Source organism: Schistocerca gregaria, chromosome 8 (assembly GCF_023897955.1).
Source record: "Schistocerca gregaria isolate iqSchGreg1 chromosome 8, iqSchGreg1.2, whole genome shotgun sequence".
Lineage (NCBI taxonomy): Eukaryota > Metazoa > Arthropoda > Insecta > Orthoptera > Acrididae > Schistocerca > Schistocerca gregaria.
Window position 1 is genome coordinate 149,932,031 of NC_064927.1, and position 21,483 is coordinate 149,953,513.

A 21,483-nucleotide genomic window follows, 5' to 3' on the forward strand; every position below is an offset into this window, starting at 1 on the left:
CATTTAAGCTCAAGTTTTTAAATACCTAATATGGACCACTCAATCCTAAACCAGTGAGTAGAGATAATGTATAATACTTGGTACAGAACAAAGGAGATGAGGTTGATAGTGCCCTCTTGCAAGGAAAGGTTGAACTGTAGGAACTGATTTAAGAATACCAACATTCACCACCATGAATATTTATCTTGGATCCTATCCTCTGCAGACATCCAGTGAATCACAAAAAAGTTACACAAAGACTAGAATGGAATATTATTGAACCACCATACAGTACAAAACAATAGTCCAATAATCACAGTATACAAGCCTGATGGTATTGTTTGTATGGTTTGGACACCTGTGCAACTATCAAGATATTAGTTCCTACCATAACAAAAATCTGACTTCATCCATTAAGTAAAATAAAGTTCCAGCAATATAAGATAAGGATTTTCAGGCACTGGAATATTTTCAAAGAAATATAATAATTTAACTGTAAATCAGATTTTATTGCCATCAATATGTCAGCTCAGTACAGATCTTCAGAGCATAAAAGACTCAAGAAAGACAGCAATAAAAGTTCACATAGCAGAGATTATTTTTCCTTTTGTAGCTGAAGACTCCCTCACATAGTCTGATATTTTAATGCTTCGCGCCTCTGCCTGTCAGATTGCTGAAATTACTGACACACCTAAAGATTAAAATAAAACAATTGACATTTCTATTCTATATGAGCTTAACATGAGAGTTCATTGCATAATGTGCAGTTTCTATGATATAAAGATATGATATTGTAGAAATAACAGTAGTTTCAAGTTATTATAAACAATTTATTTTCTTAAACAGTATGGTTCTCAGTCATGGAACTCTGTATTTGTTTACAGAGAAGGTGATTTCACCTTTTTCATTTACTTTTAAATTAACAAAATAAATAATACTACCATAGTAATGAGACATTTACAAGATGACAGTGAAGAAATACCATTATGGTGCCAAGTCTCAGAATACATTTTACAAGTCTGACTACTCACAAAATGATGCACAAGTCTAAATATGAAACATGTGTACAATAGTTCACTCTCATAATAATATATACTTCACCAGTAGAGTATAAATTTCTTCAAATTAATTACATATTTAAAATTATATCAATATATTCACAGCTTCATTTTTACTATATACATAAGTAATATTGAGCAAATTTGTCAACATTACCAATACAATCTTTACTTTATTGTGAATTACATGTAATACTTAATGTATGCACTTGATGGTAAGATCTGGCATACAAGTAGGAAACGTTTCACACTTTTAGCTTGGCCAGACTTCTAAAATGTAAAAAAATGTGTAGCAATATTTTCAAAAACTTGTAGACATTCATCAACAACATACAGCATTAATAAATTACACAAAGCCATCACTGCAAACATGTGCATGCACATTGTGTGCATCACACACACACACACACACACACACACACACACACACACACACACACACACACACGCACACAGACCATGAGAAATATATCTAAATATGGGGGATGGGATATGATGCACACATTTTCTGAAATAAATATTTAGCTAATATATACAATTTGCTGGCAGAACAATATCCTCATTAAAATTGAAAAGGCAAATACAGCAGCATACTGATGCATAAGCCTACAGAAATGGACAGCAAAATTTTAAAATAAATTTCAGTTTCTGGGTAATCAAGCTCATAACAATAATAAATATTCAGATGATGATAAAATAAGTGGTTGAAGGCACAAAGTGCATTTTAATCAAGTTAAAAGTATGAGCTAATCACACAGAGTCGAGTCACTTAACAAACATGTTAAGTGTGTACATCTAAATAAATGCACAAAATTGTGACTTACAAATAAATGTTCTATGAATTTTAACTGAAAAGACTTTCAAATTTATTTCAGTGGGCTTAGTGATGCAAATACATGATTTTTCAAATGTTTATCTTAATAAAATATTGTATCATTATATAGCTGTTTTCACACAGTACTTTAACAGAAGTACTTGTCTTGTAGAAAAGCATTTTATCCAAAAAATTCTTGGATTAGATCTACGTGATCAATAACTTTAATGAGATCATTCTCTGTTTTGCTCTAGGAACACCGCTTCCAGGCTGTATACTTCCTTGAATAAATATACCATCCACAGCAGTTAAAAATTTAATTTTGGTGTACATGGTACATACTAAATAAAGGCTTTTAATTCATAAAGAGGAGCCATCTATTTAAAAAAGATCCATCTCTGTTTGGATGGAGAAACAAAAGCAACACATCAAATACATGTTTCCATGAGAAACAAACTTTGGGTTTAACTTAAAAATAAATAAAATAAATATACATTACATATGACTAATATATACTATTAAATAAACTCTTTGATGGCAGGACATTTAACAATTAACCATTCTGTCTAATTGCACAGGAGACAAGTGTTTACGCAACCCCTTTAAGACAAATGAGCAAATATTGCAGTTATGTTTCTAAACACACGCTTTGAACTGGAAATGCTGTCATTAACCCTAGTATTAAAAGATAGCTTTGAATATTTTCTTCTTTTTTTCTAACATTTTTCTGAATTGGTTGTCGGTGGGCTTTTGTCCTCATATCAGTTTTTCAGTTTATATTCACCTCAGATGTGGAGTACTTCTAGATGAATTCAGCACTTCACTTGTATAACTCTTTACAGTCCTGGTTCTCAGGACACATGACAAAATGACCTCTTACAACTGTTCCCTCATTGATGCACATATATGCACATGATTCTTTTATGCTCTTTGACAGTGGTATCTCATAACTTTTACTTATCTATGGGCAGTGGAATATCTGCTCTAAGGAGTGTAAGTACATGTAACAGCATCTATATTTGGAATATCGTTTCACCAAACTTAATTAAAGTGGAAGAAGTGTAACAGTTGTTTCACTTTTCCACAGAACTGCCTTACTTCACACAATAAATATCCCTCTGTCTACATGTCAATACTTTTAAGAGAGCAACTGCAGCTACATAGCAGGATATTACTCAGCTACATATATCTATATGTCTTTAAAACTAAAGATCAGAGAAATAACTATTGTGCATATTGGCATTACACCCCTATATGTATTATCAGTTTTATCTGGCACCAATAACTGCTTCAAAAGTCATTACTGTACTTAGAACATTCATCACATCAATTACAATAAAATGAGAGCAAAACATGTGCAATGACATGTTTCCCAGAAACATACATTGGACAAGCTTGATATAAATATATTAAATACTCTGAATATTTACAGTATTATCTGAGGAGAGAAATTTTCACTTCTTCCTTTTCTTAAGATCAATAGCTGAAGAGGAAAAGAGTGGAGACACATGTGTGATAACATACAGTTTGTGCAACAGAAATATTTTACAAATAGATACAAATTTACAACAGAACCTCTGCAGGAACATTTATTCCTAATCCTACAGCCTGCTTTCTTAGTGCATCAAGAAAAATTACTTCATAGCACCTAAACACCATCCTACTGATACTTAAGCAAAATCTGAGGAGCTTTGGTGGTGAAACACGAGTGCAGAGAGATAATAGTCCCCAGTTTCACTAAACTGAAACTGAGTCAGTCATTGCACTGACACCACATGCTAATATCATCCATTCTTGTAATGACCCTTATAAACAGATGTCTGCATTTTGTGACCTTATGTCCACAATCACAGTTTTACAAATGATATCTCTCACTACAAGATATGAACTATACACTCAAAGAATGTTCTACCACATAACATCTAATCATGGGAAGCAAACATCCAGAACTTTTAAAAATGTAACTAAGAACATCACCACAGAAAAGTGGAGGTACATCTAATGTGTTGGTTCAGTTAACACTGGCTGCACCACATGAGTCATTTTTCTGTATTCAACACTAACAATTCCACATTAAGTGCATTCAATAACATGTGGCTGTGAAGATTCTATCACACTTGGCCTAGGTGGCTCCTGTGATCCCAAGTTGGCAGTCGCAATGCAGTGCTGGGATTGTTGGCTGCTGAAAGAGTCTTTTGAGTCCATCTCTGGCATCTCTCTTTCAAGACTCCCTGCAACATGAAATATTGGAGGATATAATCTAGCAGCCACAACTTTCTGAAATGGTCAGGAAATACTGAAAACATAGACACAGAAACAACGGGGCATAGGCGTTACCCAGTAACATAAAAATGATTAAAAATCACTGTTGGTATAGGGCATCATTTTGGGACAACTGAAGTACATGACTAGTTGTAGGAAATATTACTGTACTTGTATCAACTCAGAATTGAAATCTTCAAAAGAAGTATCTCTGAAAAGTTTATAAAAAATCACAGAATATTGGTTAACTTGAAAATTAGAAATAGTATGTCTTGTCATTTTGTGTAGAATAGAAAATCAATAAATACAGGGTGTACATAGGGTCTGGGAACACTTTCAATTATCTATTGCATAATAACCAAACATTGTAGAGATATCATGCATATGTCATTTTGAAGAGCAACCCTGAAAGTTTTTTTTTTGTCCATGTATACTGCCACAACGTAGTTTGTTAATTTTCCTATAGTCTGTGCTGGTCACAAACATGGCCATGCTACAGAAGGGGACAGCTGTTTCATGAAATGGCCTCCCTGATCACCAGATCTCACTCCGTGTGACTTTTTTCTGTGGGCACACATTAAAGATCTGGTGTATGTACCGCCTCTACGACATGATGTAGCAGATCTCTGGGTGAGAATATGGGAAGTGACTGCACAGTCAATGATGCCATGCTGGGGCGGGTATGGCAAGAACTTGATTACCATATTGATGTCTGCCGGATCGTTCATGGTTCACATATTGAATATTTGTAAAAAAAAAAAAAAAAAAAAAAAACTTTCAGTTTCTCTTTAAAATGCAATATGTATGACATCTGTATAATGTTTAGTTTTTGTGCAATAAATAATTGAAAGTGTTCCCGGATTTTATGTATACCCTGTATTGAGAGGGAAGAAAAGTAAAAGATTATAGAGAATGCCTAAATTATTTTGTGACTAGAAAACTTCATTTTCTCTGTTTATTGACTTTTCCATGATGGAAATGTTAATAAAACCAGTCAGCATTTATTTACTATGAATGTCGTTTATGAATGTTCGTGAAATGCATCAGCTTACCCATATTGACATCCATACTATTGTATTCATAATATCCTGGAGGGGAACCGGCAGCTGCTGCAGCTGCTAATGCCAGCTCTTCCTCAATGTTGTTTGGCCTGCAGCTTGTGGTTTTCCAATGTGTCCTGGAAAGGCAATGCTATGTTAAACATCTGTAGTTGTATGCACAATATTATGAGACCTTATTGCATATTAAATGTTTGTGCCAGAGGTAAACTGATGAATAAATAACTGTGAAATCCATCTCCTGCTCCATGGCAGAAATTAATACATATTATTTGTTTCATTCATAAATGTGAATCACTTTTCTGTCTTTCTTTTAATACCAATGTTTCCACATCTTCTCATTTAGCACCTTTTCCCAGTGAGTTTGGTAAAGACTCAAGTCTTTTTCTTTATATTGTGGGTGTCAATTTTTTATCCTCTCTACTTTGGTCATTGTCAGATATTTTTCTGCACAACTAGCAAAATTCATGCATTAATTTTAATTTTCCATTTCCTAACATAATTCCCTAATGTAATAAAATCTAGATTCATTCTTCCAGCAAGTATCTGAGGAAGTACAAGCTGTATCTTGCTATTAAAGATAAAATTGGTATGCTTAGGGCCTGATTATTTCTTATGATTCTAGAGCACTACCGTTTTCTTACTATCTCATAGAGTTTTCAACTACAATGGTGGTATTTTATTTCCCTCTAGTTAACTTTTTCACCTCAGCTGAAAATTTCCCAATGTTCCATAGGCATTGCTAGCTTTTAAGTAGGATCTGAAGATATTTTGATGAAACCACATGAATTAGGCCATAATAGCACATTAAACAAAGCTATGATCTGTCTTGAAGAATTTAATAAACAGTGAGACATAAAAAAATGGAATTCACAAAAATATTTCAAATATCTTTTTCCTGTAATTTAAGTCAATTGTGTGGTACTACAAAAACAATCTAGTGCCTATGACGCCATTGTTCCTGAATTTCAAATGTTACTTGTTTTGTTGACTATGTGGTGTTTAACACAGAGTGGCAATTGGATGAACTAACTAGTTTCATTTTAAAAGTAATAGAGTTAATTATTTTTACATATAAACATAATATTCCTAGTACAGGAAGGTAAAATAAAATTTACCTTAAACCAGAAGCACTGATGTACTTCTTGGAACAACCCTGGCATGTATAGGGCCGTTCGTTGGTGTGCAGTCTTTTGTGTAATTTTAGATGCACAAACTGTGTGAACTTAGCAGGGCACAAGTCACAGGCATAAGGTTTTTGACCAGAGTGTAGTCTCAAGTGAGTTTTTAGGTTTGATGTGGAACTGAACCTCTTCTGGCAAATTTCACACTGATGAGGCTTCTCTCCTGGAAAAATTGTTTTTAAGATATTAGCGTAAGCCATAAGACTTGCTTTAGCAGATTGTTACCACAAGTATTCTGGAAATTAATACTTTTAGAACAGTATTTGTAAAATAAACAACTGACAAATATATCTGTTAAAGCTAAAATATTTGAAAAAATAATTTAATAATTCATATGCATTACAAATATTGAGTGCTACAATGGGATGATAATGAATGTCTTCAACTAACCAAGAATAATTTACATTGTCATCTAACTTTGGATATTTTTTATGTTGTTGAGTAGGGTGGTAGTATAAAATATGTGTGTTCAGGAATAATATTTTATCATCATTAATTGTGATAAGAAATAGCATAAAGAAGTTCGTACTATTGTTTTTCAAGTTGGCATGATTAGAAAGTGACATCAAAGAAATAATTAATGCTAATTTAGTCCTAAAGTTTTGTTTTAAAATTAATCCTCACCTGTGTGGACTAGATGATGTTTCTGCAGGTGTGCAAGTTGTGTGAAGCTTTTTGTGCAAACATTGCATTTGAATGGCCTCTCCCCGGAATGTGTCCTCAGGTGCACCTTGAGGTTTGACAGCTGACCGAAGGTCTTGCAGCACACGTTGCACTCATAGTGCATCTTTCCGTCCTTTTTCTTCAGTGGGTAAGGGAGAGACCGATATCCACGCCCATTTCCTGTAGCGGTGTTGTTATTTGGGCTGTGGGGGCTGTTACTTCGTGTTACTCCCCCACTGCCATCTGGTGACAATGAAGAAGGAGGAGATGGTTGTAGGGGAGTTAGCATCTGATGACTGCTCGTATTGGGGTGGTGCATAACAACAGTAGGTGGATGGAGTAGATGAGGTGGCGAGTAAGAAGGAGTTGGTAAGTGAGGTGCTGGGTGATGAGGATGGTGCCCATTTTGTTGTGGTGGAGGGGCTGGAGTGGCGTACAAACCGTAAGGATATGGAGGCTGATGGGTATTGAACATAGTTGCTGGACCAGCTGTAGAAGGTAAATATGAGACATCAAGATGGTGAGGAGGTACAGCAATGGGTTGAGGGTGGCCATATAACATAGGCGGTGGAGGTGGAGGAGGAGGAGGGGTCGGTGTACGTGGTGATCGATGTCTCGGTACGGGGTGGTGGATCATGTGTGGCTGGTGAACCGGTGATAAGGGTAGAGGTGGTGGTGGGGGCTGCTGTGGGATGATGTGACCTGCACCTGAACTCGAGTCTGGACTGCACGGAAGTGGTCCGTAGCGATGTGACTTCTTGTAAGAGTATGCCATCTCTGTCGGTGAAGATGGTGGTGGTGGAGTGGCATGTGGTGGGTTGCTTCCACCATCATTATTATGATTACTTCTCTCACTGACTTCTGCTTGCTGACCTGCATTTGGCCTGTTACGCAGCAATATGTTTTCGAGAATGCTCGTGCCTCCGAGAGGACTTACACGATGACGATTTGGTGGTGTTGGCTCACGTACGACATCTGGCTCATAAAATGGTTTTTTCAGTGATGACTCATTGACAATGACAGATGTGGTACTGGTGGGTGGTGCATCTAGTACTTCAGATTTGGGCACTGCTACTGGTGCTGGTGGTGCATGAACTGTAGCGACAGGTGATAACCTCTCCTTCTCATGGTCTGCGACAACAGTTGTTTCTGGTACTGCTTCATTCTTGGCACTTTTGTAATGGTAAGCTTTTGTTATCTTGATTTTTACTTTCCGGTATTCATTTTTCTGAACATCTGGTGGTTCAACAACAACACTTGTCTCTTTTTGGGATGATTTCTTGCTGAAAATTAGAAAAAAATATAATTAAATATTGCCACTAATTTATAAAGCAGATATGTTCCCTACACCTTTACTATAATGTAACATTATTTAATAACATTCTAATAATGAAACTATTTTTAGAACATAATTTGCTACAAAAAACTACTTGTTGTAAAGAATTATACATGCTACCATTAGCTGTGAGCAGTAAACAACTCATACAAATTAATAGGTACAAGCACATGAAATGCCTTTCTTGTTGCCTGTAATGTATCATTGTTACTCTTATAACACGTAGTCTAATTTTTCCTCGACATTTTTCAAGTTTTATATGACCATTAGAAATTACTCAACATGTTTACATTTGTGCAACTGAAAATACCACAAGATAGCTGAAATGTTTGTGTATGTCATGTCAGTAGACCATATTGTGGGGAGCATGTGGTATATAAATATGTTTGAACTGTCAAATATATTATTCCAAAATTTTGTACAATTTTGTGCTACAGTAATATGAATAATAAGTAATTTTTAAAGTTTTCACTAGATGCTGCACACACATGAAAATGCCTTCATGAAACAAATTACAAATACATCCACATTTATATTTTGAAACAGAACTCAGTGAAGCCAGAATATTACTACTTTTGAAGTAGTGTAAATGTATATATGAATTGATATTTGCAATGGATGTTATACTTAAAATGATAACCTTGGAAATTGGCATTATATTTAAATTCAAAATAGGAGATGTTCTTCCCACCACATGCTCACCAGCCTTTTTGTAAATGTGAGACTACCACTTTAAACTGTATTATTGCACATTTTATTCTGTGCTGGTATGAAATTTCAGTAAACTGAGAGCTTTATGGATATGACATTTCTAGAAACTTCATAATTTTAATCATACTTTTAATCCCTCACCTGAAATCGAGGACATAATTATCACTGTCTGAATCACTGCTGTCCTCAGGTGGTGTGAAGGCATCATCATGGTATTCGTTGCTGTGGTAGCCCTCATCAGAACGCACAGAACCATCTGCCGTGGGAGTGAACTGTGTGGTTCTTGGTTCATACGGTGCTCCAGCATCCTTACTGGGAGGCCGCGTTGGGCTGGCTGCAGCTGTTGTTGATACCTCAGGCAGTGAGGCTGGAGGTGCCACACCATTAACCTGCTGTCCTGTTTCATAAAATTGTGCATCACTTAACTGGTAAATCATTGTGTCCTTGCAGAGAATGCTTACAGTTTCATTACAGAAAATGCATATGTTTTTATATTAAGATATTTGTTCCCACTACTTCGTTATTTGCTCTGTGTTGTGGAGTGTCAGGTATCAGTAAAACAAAGGTTTCTTTGTCATGGTGTCACTGAGTGAGCACATACTGAGGTGACAAAAGTCATGGGATACCTTCTAATGTCATGATATTGTATCAGACCTCATTTTATCCAGCATAGTGAAGCAACACGACATGGTATGGACTCAACAAGTCGATGGAAGTCTCTTGCATAAAAGAAGGGACGTCGAACAGCTGTGCGGAACTATAGACCTATATCTCTAACGTCGATCAGTTGTAGAATTTTGGAACACGTATTATGTTAGAGTATAATGCCTTTTCTGGAGACTAGAAATCTACTCTGTAGGAATCAGCATGGGTTTCGAAAAAGACGGTCGTGTGAAACCCAGCTCGCGCTATTTGTCCACGAGACTCAGAGGGCCATAGACACGGGTTCACAGGTAGATGCCGTGTTTCTTGACTTCTGCAAGGCGTTCGATACAGTTCCCCACAGTCATTTAATGAACAAAGTAAGAGCATACGAACTATCAGACCAATTGTGTGATTGGATTGAGGAGTTCCTAGATAACAGAACCCAGCATGTCATTCTCAATGGAGAGAAGTCTTCCGAAGTAAGAGTGATTTCAGGTGTGCCGCAGGGGAGTGTCATAGGACCGTTGCTATTCACAATATACATAAATTACCTGGTGGATGACATCGGAAGTTCACTGATGCTTTTTGCAGATGATGCTGTGGTGTATCAAGAGGTTGCAACAATGAAAAATTGTATTTAAATGCAGGAGGATCTGCAGCGAATTGACGCATGGTGCAGGGAATGGCAATTGAATCTCAATGTAGACAAGTGTAATGTGCTGCGAATACATAGGAAGATAGATCCCTTATCATTTAGCTACAAAATAGCAGGTCAGCAACTGGAAGCAGTTAATTCTATAAATTATCTGGGAGTATGCATTAGGAGTGATTTAAAATGGAATGATCATATAAAGTTGATCATCGGTAAAGCAGATGCCAGACTGAGATTCATTGGAAGATTCCTTAGGAAATGCAATCCGAAAACAAAGGCAGCAGGTTACAGTACGCTTGTTCGCCCACTGCTTGAATTCTGCTCAACAGTGTGGGATCCGTACCAGACAGGGTTGATAGAAAGATAGAGAAGATCCAACGGAGAGCAGCGCGCTTCGTTACAGGATCATTTAGTAATCGTGAAAGCGTTACAAAGATGATAGAGAAACTCCGGTGGAAGACTCTGCAGGAGAGACGCTCAGTAGCTCGGTACGGGCTTTTGTTAAAGTTTCGAGAACATACCTTCACCGAAGAGTCAAGCAGTATATTGCTCCTTCCTACGTATATCTCGCAAAGAGACCATGAGGATAAAATCAGAGAGATTAGAGCCCACACAGAAGCATACTGACAGTCCTTCTTTCCACGAACAATACGAGACTGGAATAGAAGGGAGAACCGATAGAGGTACTCAGGGTACCCTCCGCCACACACCGTCAGGTGGCTTGCGGAGTATGGTTGTAGATGTAGATGTAGATAATGAGACATGTGGCCTTTGTAGCTGTATGAACTGACCTCTCAATTATTATAAATGTTCAGTGGGCTTCATATTGGGTGATCTGGTGGCTAAATCATTCACTCAAACTGTACAGGTTGTTCGTCAATGCAACCGTGAACAATTATGGCCCACTAGCACATTGTGGTCCATAAACATTCCATCATTGTTTGGGAATTTGAAGTCTGTGAATGGCTGTAAATAGACTCTGAGTACCTGGAAATAACCATTTTGAGTTAATGATTGGCTCAGTTGCACCAGAGAACCCTGTAGACTCCGTATAAACATAGTCCACACCATTACAGAGCCATTACAAGCTTACGAAGTGCTTTGTTGACAACTTGGGTCCATGATTTCGTGGGTTCTGCACCACACTCGATCCTTATCATCAGCTCTTACCAACTAAAATCCAGACCCATCTGACTAGGCCACAATTTTCCAGTCGCCTAGGATCCAATTGATATGATCACAAAACCAGGAGAGGCACTGCAGGCATTGTTGTGCTGCTAGAAAAGGCACTTGCATCTGCCATTAGCTGCCACAGTCAATTAATGCCAAATTTCACCACACTGTCATAATGGATACATTTGTCTTACATCTCAGATTGATTCCTGTTGTTATTTCATGCAGTGTTTTTGTCTGTTAGCACTGACAGGTCTACACAAATACTGCTGGTCCCTGTCATTAAATGAAATCCTTTGGCCAATGGGTTATCTATGTTGAGAGGCAATACCTGAAATTTAGTATTCTTGGCCCACTCTTGAAACAGTGGATCTCAGAATATTGAATTCCCAACAATTTTCAAAATGCCTCTAGTGCAACTACCATTCTGCATTCAGAGTCTGGTAATTCCCATCATGTAGCCATTATCACATCAGAAACATTTTTCACATGAATCACCCTAGTGCAAATGACAAATCTGTCAAAGTGTTGCCCTTTTGTACCTTATGTTTGTGATATTACCACCATCTGTATATGTGCATATTACTATCCCATGACTTTTGTCACCACAATATACAAAACAGTCTGTTATCAGTTTTCAGCATGCTATTTGGAGTTAAATGAATACTCAGTCCTAAATATGTATTCCTAGTTGTTATGAAAAAATCAGCATGCTATTTGGAGTTAAATGAATACTCAGTCCTAAATATGTATTCCTAGTTGTTATGAAAAAACCATTAGCAGATGAATCCTTAACTCTCAGCCAACCCCCTCCTTCAAACATTCTTAGAACAAATGGTTATGTATGAAACTAATGTAGATAAAGATGACTAACAAAAAATGCACAAAAATGAGTATAAATTATGACTTACGTATTCTCTGCAACATGAGCTCCCCAGTCAGTGGGTAATTAAGCCTTTCTGCAAACTCTCGACAGTACCACACTAACAACTCTTGGTTGGGTAGGATTGGCTTGATTGTGTAGAAATAGATATTCATCTGTAAGAAGAAATTTTGCATAAATGATAAATTTATTGTATGCAACTGTTTTTATTGGTGGAAGTTTTGAAACAGAGCTAAAAAAAAATTCAAATGGTTCTTAACTTCATGAAAAAATAAAATTCTCTGTTGCTGTTTATAGAAATGCTTTTAAATACTTATAATTAAATTTGTTAGATGTTTTCAGAATAATACAATGCTTTTCCAATGCATGTTGAATTATATGTAAGACAAGGAGTTCTAATGGACGAATTATCCTCCACCTACTTCAATTCTTATTAATGAGCACACTGCTGTAATTTGAAGACAAAAGCTGCTTTCTCTCTTTAACTGTTGCTTCCATGTTCATATTCATTTTTCCTCCATTAATTAATTACTTTTATGTGTATCCCCCCCAAAATCTGTCTTACTTTTTTCCCCACTGTTAAAAGTTTTAAAAAGTAAAATTTTGATTTTACAGAGTTAACAAGTGAATTTCTTTGGGTCTGATGTTGCACATTCCTGTTCACCTTGTTTTTTTTTTTTTTTTTTTACATTTTATTTACTAAAATTATGAAAAGAAAATGGCTCTTCCTGTCTTATATATAAAAGGAGATAAATGTTCACCTTGTACTGGCAGGCAATTAGATTTTGAGACTCTGATGAATATGCTGGGTTTACAAATCGCATCCAGTTGGACTTGCTGACATCATAACCATCCATATAATAATATAATTCATTGTCCTTGTAGACCTAAAATCACAAAAGAGGGTTGCATTTTAGATAGATGGCAAACAATACTTGTTACATGTGTTTTTAATCAGTCTATTCAGTAGGAATTAATTAGCTATGATGTGGTGTCAATTATATGTTTGTACTGAATGTGGCAGAATACAATGAATGAATACTTCATTCATGTTGTTTCATTATTCTTTTTTAAATATATAACCAAGGCAAAAAAGTGAAGCATGCATTTGTATATGAAAGGCAGGAAAACTAAAACTCTTAACTTGTATATTCAATAATGCATAGAACATTGATTTGAGAAATGAAGGATATAATAATTGCCATGTGCTTTTGCTTTCCACAGTTTTTTGGTTTGTTTAAACATCTTATTTTATATGTGCTTGCTTTTAACACAATTGTTTTAATTCTGGACACTTAATTGAAACATTCATTCAGTTAACATCAACCAGCTATTCTTATATTTTTTCTGTATGATGTGTATACTAAATATTTATCAGTTTTAGAAAATAGAATATGTTATATGTATTAAAAACAGATAATAAACTTCACCACATGCAGTTGAAAACTTCACTGTTTTACATCCTTGTGCAACTGCAAAGCAAGCTTGTCATTTGTTCTGTTCTGACAGATCAAACAATGAATGCATATTATAGTAAGAAAAAGTATGCTGAACACTGTTACAGCTACAGAAACGAGCAATACATTATTGTTGTTGAAGTGCAAGATTTATCTAAAGTGAGCTGAGACAGAAGACAGTATTGGAAATTATGCTTCTGGGGTCATAACATGCTGATTGGTCACCGAGTAAAAGGAGTAAGGGAATAATAATTCATGAAGAAGGTTGCACTTATGAAGAAATAGCAAAAAGCGTGGGTGCAGGTGTTGCAAAGTTGGGTGTGAGGAAAACCCACAAGCAGTATGAAGAAATAGGGTTAACCAAAACTGCTCAAATGATCAGTAGAATACCAACACTGACCAATGAAGACTTTAAGATTGTTGATATTCAGATGCACATGCCTTCTTGGAGACTTCAGAGGTTGGAGTTTCTGTTCGAACAGTCAGATCATAACTTTGTGAAGATGGTTTACAAACAATGACTCCCAGAAATAAACCTTGCCTGAACAAAATGCAGAGGGAGAAATGTATGCAATGGGCCTTAGCACAGAGGAAGTGGATGTAAGAGAACTGGGCTAGAATAATTTGAAGCAATGAGACTAAAATCAGTATCTTTGAAAGTGGTGTAATTAAATTCAATCATTGTAGACCAAGCAAAGACTTGTTGTCTGAGTGCATCACTGCCACTATGAAGCATACCATCTGTTTCAACGTGTGGGGCTGCATGGCAAGACATGGCAATGGGTGTCTGTTACAGGGCAACATCTGTACCAAAAACACAAAGAAGAGGTAATAGTGCTCTAATTGCTGCCACATATCCACCATTTGTTTCAAGATAATAGACATCAGTGCAACTTTCAGCAAGGTGGTTCACCATGTCACAGCACTAGAATAAATAAGACATGGCTTACTGACCACCAGATTAGTGTGCTGATATGCCTGGCAACAGTCCCCACTGCATCCCAATTGAGAACTTGAGGTCAAGGTTGAAAATTACGGCTTCATGAATCCCAGTAACCAAAGTGAGCTGCAAGAGGCCACAGGCAGTTCATGGTTCAGAGTGACCAAACCAGAAGACCTCTGATGATGTTGGCAGACTCCTGAATGCAGTATTCAATGAATCTTTACAAAGTGTCCAGAATTAATTCTGCTATTGTATAGGTGCCTTAATTTCTATCTTTTAACTAGCTTATATATTATCCGTGTGATCTAATTGTGAGTAGTTTCAGATATGTGAAAATAATAATCATTGTACCTTAGGCCAGTGTCCCAGTTCTTCTTTAATTTGCACCTGATTGTGTGTTTTAGAAGGTTGACATGAAAAGAAGTGGAAAAACAAGAAATAAGAAAACAAACCCATACACCAGTGTCACAAAGATTTTATTATTATTACTGTTAGATTGTCTGATATAATTTAATGTGTAACAGCTTGTTGAAGATGCAAAGTTATGTGTGAAGTGTATTATGTATTCACTATATCATGATGTTTTAACACATAAAGAAACCCAAATAATGCATTAACTTCTCCAGCAATAGGAAATGAAAGTAAAAGCCCAGCCACCTTCTAGTTGATGCCATTGGGAGGTGGTTAATTTGTGCCATGGTTACAGGTAACAATAGTAGTTGTTGGTTCGTTGATTACTATACATAAACATGTCATGTTGAGTACTTACCCTCCAGAAATATTTTCTGTTGGCAGTGCTGGGAACAGCATCCTTGGCATAAACTTCTCCAACAAGAGGACCAAATCTGGTTCCTGGTGGTATGTACCCAGTACTCCAAACACCTTGTACCTAAAATGAAAGAAAAGTGGTAAAGTTAATAAAATGCATACTTGCATAATGTGCAGCACAAATGGTCTTTGCCACAGAAAAATCAGTCAGAATAAAAGCTTACAAGAACAATAGTTCAGTTATTGCATAAATAATCAATATTTTAAATGCATGAACAGAAGAGAGATGAAATACGCATGAGCCAATCTGTGGCAAACAACACATAATTGTATGAAACTAAGTTATGGGTAGCTACAGAAGTCCACATCGTAGGCTTACCTGAAAGAAGATTATATAAGGGACGATCAAAAAGTTTCCATTTGAGGGCATTGCTGCAGCATACATGCAATGTAGGGAGAGACTGGTGCGGGTATGTAAGCTCTGACGTGTAGGCAAGGGATTAGTGTTTCATTTGTGTCTCTCTGACGTATAAGCAGTAAATGTGTACTGTGGCAATGTTATTACCAAATGCAGGGCCAATATGCTGTTATTTTTGGCTGCCGAAAGACAAACTCTGGTAGACATCCATCATACAATGAAGAATGTATGTGGGGTCTGTCAAAAACTACCGATGTGAAATGGAAACTGCGACAAGGGGTGCTGCTGCTTCAGGATAAAAGCACATCCCCATATCACAAATGTCATAATGCAGACGTTATGCTAACTCAAATGGACGATGCCTCTCCTCGTACAACTGTCACGCCTTCGGTCTCTTAGCAAAGAGGTGAGGATTCCTGTTGGATGAGGATGTGCAGCAGGCAGTTATGGACATCTTCACACAATAGGAGACGGTTTTTTACCAAGCAGATATCTTCAGCCTGGTGCATTGGTGGGATGATTGTCTCAATGCTCACCATGTTTTTGCCTACTTGGCATACTCATTCTGGACAGTACAGCCTTTGAATGGAAACTTTTCTGTAGGCACTTATATATTCCCTTTAGCACATGGAATTAACTTACTGACCAAGTATTGGAACACGATAAAAAATGTAATTTATGCGGAAGATGAAAGTATGGTTTGGTCTCTGGGGTGCACCTCCTATTCACTGCGTAGCAAAAGTAATTATGGTAGAAACGTTAAGCTTATTCCACTGTTAAAGAAAGGAGGTCATTAGAAGATGATCACCATCTCAGATGGACAATGGTGTGGGTAGAACTGATTCATAACCATTTTGCCTCACAAAGTCACAAGCCATGTATGATTTGGCGCTCTCCTCACACTCCCTTGGGCTCTTGGTAAGACCATTAAAATATTTGCACTGTTCCCGTCTGGACTTGGTGCCCAAGCTTGGGTCGTCAATCGGCCCTGTTCAGTGAAAAAAGCAGCTTTAGCTTCACTTAAAGAATTACTCCTGCAGTAGGCTATTCTACGGACCTGATCACGGAATTTTGTTAACCTATTAGGGAAAACGAAAGCCACATTTGTTATTTTAAGAAACTTCGCGCTTGCATTATAGATACGCTTGAAGGTATATCTAGATCGTAGGAGAAAGAAGAAGAAGAAGGAAACGTTTTAACAGGCGAAGAATTAAAATTTATAACTACTACCACGTAAACAGCACAATGAAGATATATATGTACGTTGTGATGTTGCAGCCAACCTTCCGGTTGATGAGAGCTTCACTGTTTACTTTAGTCGAAGTATAACTATTATTGGATAGGCAACTAAATAGAGCTATGGTTAGTTTTGTGGACTATCTATCGTTGATGATATTGTTGTGTTGCTCCCAGCTTGGTGCAAGCCTTTCGATTTGACACCTCTTCGACAAATTTTCTATCTACTTGATACGCAGTGAACGCTGCTTCATGATTTGATTAGGACTTGCCGAAAACTAATAGTTGTATTCTTCATTGACAATAATGTGGGATACCGTATTTATAAATTGTAATGAACATAACGAACAGTACAGGCGAGGTCAATAATACAGAACTGCTGAAAATGAATTTCAGAAATGTTTGCAGGATTTATGCCGGATCGAAAATTATTACGAAGCCGTAACTCTCTTAAGTATGCACTTCGTTTTTCCCTCCAATTTTCATTTCTCAGGCCGACGCTTAATATTAAAGCGCTGCCGTCGTGCGCCGGTGCAGAGTTAGCGTTGAGGTTCCAGAAGTCGCCGACAGATGGGTCTGCGTCTGCACCAGTCGGGTGGCTTCCCGGATTGGCGCCAACTAGACAGTTCCCCCGGCGTCGCATTCGGGCGAGCACACCAGGGAGCGGGTCTGGCGAAATATATGCAGGAGCAAATCAGTCTGGGCTGTCGCGGGTAGCTGTCAGTTTTCACTGCGGGGTCTCATTCAGCACAGGTTACAGGGTGGTAGCCGCATTTCCGGCGGAGGCTTTCTTGGTTGCTAAGACTGACTTAGCTTATGAGTGTCCTCCCACCTGCGTCCGTAGCTGGTATTGAACTAGTTTGCGAAAACACTCGCCCTGGTTAAAGTAGTGTAATTTACGTCTAATATGAAATAAATTTTCGGAAATTGCAGCATGTGAACTCGCGAATCAATTACCAACCGACAAAAATCTAATTGTTGTGCTTATCGTTATTTGGCTTTACCATGTTTGTATTTTGTAGTTTACTGGGATTGAAATTTTAGCCCCAGTTTCTAATCGAAGCGGAGAATGGCGGAAGAAATTACAGTTTCTATTTTTGGACCGCCATTCCCGTAGTAACATCTTACATCTCGGTTCTGCCTTTACGTTAAGTCTAACGTGAGCTTCTACGATATGCCGGTAGTACTCTCGCCCGACAGCGGGACAGATGCGTCTATCCGAGGAGATTGTTGTTCGGGCTCTATGAGTTGTGGACCAAAGAAGGGACAAAGGAAGATTTGGGCAGGATGCAACGTAGGAGAGTATTGATATTATTGTTGCTGACACTATGCTGTCTAAATATAAAGTAAGTGAAGAGGTAAGAATAACCAGACACGTTACCTACAGAGGCGAGAGAATTATATTCTTTTTTTGTTTTCTTTGATACTGTATCGACGTCGGGGGAAGTGTTCAAAACGGAACAGCACCAACATAATACCAAAGAAGAAACGTTGGTTGACACCTGCTACAATTCTTCACGTAGGCGTGGAAGGGAAAATTTAGCGTCTATCTGCTATGGTGAAAGAACTTGTAATCTCATTTGCTGTAGCAGGCTCTTACGTCTGTTAACTTCTATTTTTTTTCTGTGACCATTTCATAAACGATGTTTGTTTATTCATCGAATTAAGGTAACTTTTGTATTTGTCGGTACGTATAAAGTGCTTTCATTTACTAACGTACGTTTCCTTAAATTTGACGTGTTTCACCAGCTTCATTGATACCTGTGATGTTCTGTTTTGCAGACTCGCCTCTGCGAGATCATCATTTTTCTAATGTTGTTCCAGGGAAGCAAACTTCACGTGCCAGATATGACTTGGGCCTGCTTAAAAACGTCAGCTTTTTGCCGAAGGTTCACATTTCACACAAACATTCGATGTTTTTTGGTTACGTCTTGACTTCTCCTACGCTCATTTCACGACAACAGACGCTGTGTGTTTTCTTTACTCCTAGCGTAGGTCAGACTAATACCACTAATTAGCGGGTAGCGAAAGCTCAGATTTGTCTAAAATTTTAATCTGGCGGTGCGCCACAGAATCGAAGCAGGAGTTTGCCGATTGAAATTGTTTGCACCAGTTATTATTATACCGGTGTTCGACAAGATAAAAAAAATCTGTGTAGTTTCCAAACGTAATTGGCAATTAAAAGAACCCATTTGTTTGTGAATTATTTATATTTCACGCAAATTTCTCCCAGTTTTATGTTCAATAGGTTCAGCCTGGCCCTTGATCTCTTCTGCTGAGACGATAGATGCCGTGTTTACTTTACTCCTAGCATAATCAAATGAGTAACAACGCTGATTAATGGCGACCGAAAGCTTACTATTACAAATGATATACTCTCCAATCCGTCCAGACGTGGTTGAAGTTTTAATCGGATTGTGCGCTAGAGAATCGTAGTAGGATTTTGCAGAATTATTGTGATAATTACGTCTGTACCGATGTTTCCCTGAATGGGAAATCTAAAAAATTTCCAGCACGAATTTGATTACCTGTGCTCTGGAGCGCCGGTTTTCGGGCAAAATTTTTCCGACGGGTACAAAAACAAGAAATTAGGTTTTGTACGTCCTCTCACCACATTTACGTTCCTCTATTTCCCCATTTAATACGCTCTAGACGCTATGGGAAACCCCACTCTCGTAACTTTGGCGGTTATTCCGTACGCAGTCTGTGCGAGTGCTTTATCGCATGCTTCGTGAACTCTTAATTGTAGGTTCCATGATCCACTTTAGAGTTGTGCATATACAGAGGCGATACGGGTACGAGACGTAGAGCGACGTTCTTTGGTAGGACTCATTTTGCAAAGAGCAGATATTAAGCAAGGTATTCAGTCTGCTTCAGAACGAAATTGTGGAGCTAACAACTGAAACCTAGCCCTCTGGATGGAATATTTCTCGTCACAATATTTTACCGAGAATATGCCTCAAGATGAACTACTGCTGTGAGGAAAGTTCTTTCCCTTATGGCCTGTTGTTATGTATGTATAAAGGACAGGAGGAAGGAAGTGTATGTCATTCTTTATATTTGTAAATCGGACTCAGCATATGTAGAGTAAGACTGTTTATAAACCGAGTAAGAAATTTCACAGTGACAATAACGTACTCAAATTCAGCACTTCTTCCAGGTTTATTTCGTTCTGTAGCTAGCGAACTTCCATTTCTCTGCTCTTATTCTTAGAAACTATTTTAACAAAAGATACATCCGTCGATTTCTTAGAGTAATTATGAAGCCTACTGAAAATTTCACTTAACATGCTTATCCTTGAAGAACAAGAAGTTGGTTCGTTATCTTATTGCTCTTTGCTGAGATTTGTTTGTAATTGACTTCCGGTATTGATCTACTTTACAAAAAGTAGCCGAGGGATTTCTTTTGCAGTCATCTGGCAACGTTCGTCACTCTGCTACTTTATTTATCTAGTCGAATTCGTTTGTCTTTGCGCTATACTCTGCTTCCCTTTTTTGCCTATTAACCAATTCTGGTATATTCTTAATTTTATGGTCTCTCATAACAAGAAAAGTAGCAAATATAATCTGTTCCTGCCCTGTACGTGATCCGCTACACCATCTCAGTCAGACTATCTTCACTTTCATTGCCCTGATTTTGAAGATTATAATAACCGTTTCCTTCATTTTTCTTTTTTCCTACTGTCATGTTAATAATCTTAAACATCTGTCTCGAACGAGTTTGTCGAAACCATACTGTGTATAAAGCCATCTTGCAAGGGTGGCCGTGAAGACGATGTGAAACTTTTTGTTTCATGGACTACAGTGAGAAACAAATGTCTTTGCTAATATTTTGTAGGGCAGTCGGTTGGGTAAAATTTGAGTTGCAGCTAAGCTCCAAACCTGTTGAATGTAAACTGCGTTTGAGTGCGTTTACTGTCATGTGTGGATAGCAAAACTAGTTAATCCAGTGGCTTTTAAACTCGTGAGGTGCTGCCCAAAATGACTCTGAACATGACAGGTACATGTTAGCTGGTACCGTCAGGTATCGCTAGAAACGATTACCAGTGTTTTAGCACGACTACAGGGTAAAAAGATCAGGTGCTGCGATACTGGTGTAATTGTGTCCTTTTAAATGCACGTGGATTGCATGTATGTGCTTCCGTGAAATGGCGTTAGTGGAATTAACGGGAGCACGCCACTGTTGTGTGCAATATTTCTGATAAAGGACTGTAATTGTCATATGGGCAGCGCCTCAGAAAACT

The 21,483-nt window shown here is 37.6% G+C and overlaps 1 protein-coding gene across 2 annotated transcripts in view; it reads right to left on the reverse strand.

Moving 5' to 3' along the window:
- Positions 1-484: 484 nt before the first annotated feature.
- LOC126284679 (PR domain zinc finger protein 1) overlaps positions 485-21,483 on the reverse strand; it is a 262,573-nt gene continuing 241,574 nt past the window's right edge. The window contains exons 5-13 of one of the 2 annotated variants that reach the window (XM_049983799.1): positions 15,588-15,707; positions 15,170-15,205; positions 13,180-13,305; positions 12,447-12,573; positions 9,207-9,462; positions 6,980-8,301; positions 6,290-6,518; positions 5,166-5,290; positions 485-4,082 (exon numbers count right to left, since the gene is read on the reverse strand). In XM_049983799.1, the coding sequence (XP_049839756.1) occupies positions 3,925-4,082; positions 5,166-5,290; positions 6,290-6,518; positions 6,980-8,301; positions 9,207-9,462; positions 12,447-12,573; positions 13,180-13,305; positions 15,170-15,205; positions 15,588-15,707 (2,499 nt within the window). In that variant the 3' untranslated portion in view covers positions 485-3,924. The remainder of the gene's footprint in view (positions 4,083-5,165; positions 5,291-6,289; positions 6,519-6,979; positions 8,302-9,206; positions 9,463-12,446; positions 12,574-13,179; positions 13,306-15,169; positions 15,206-15,587; positions 15,708-21,483) is intronic. The other variant, XM_049983800.1, reaches the window with a different exon arrangement.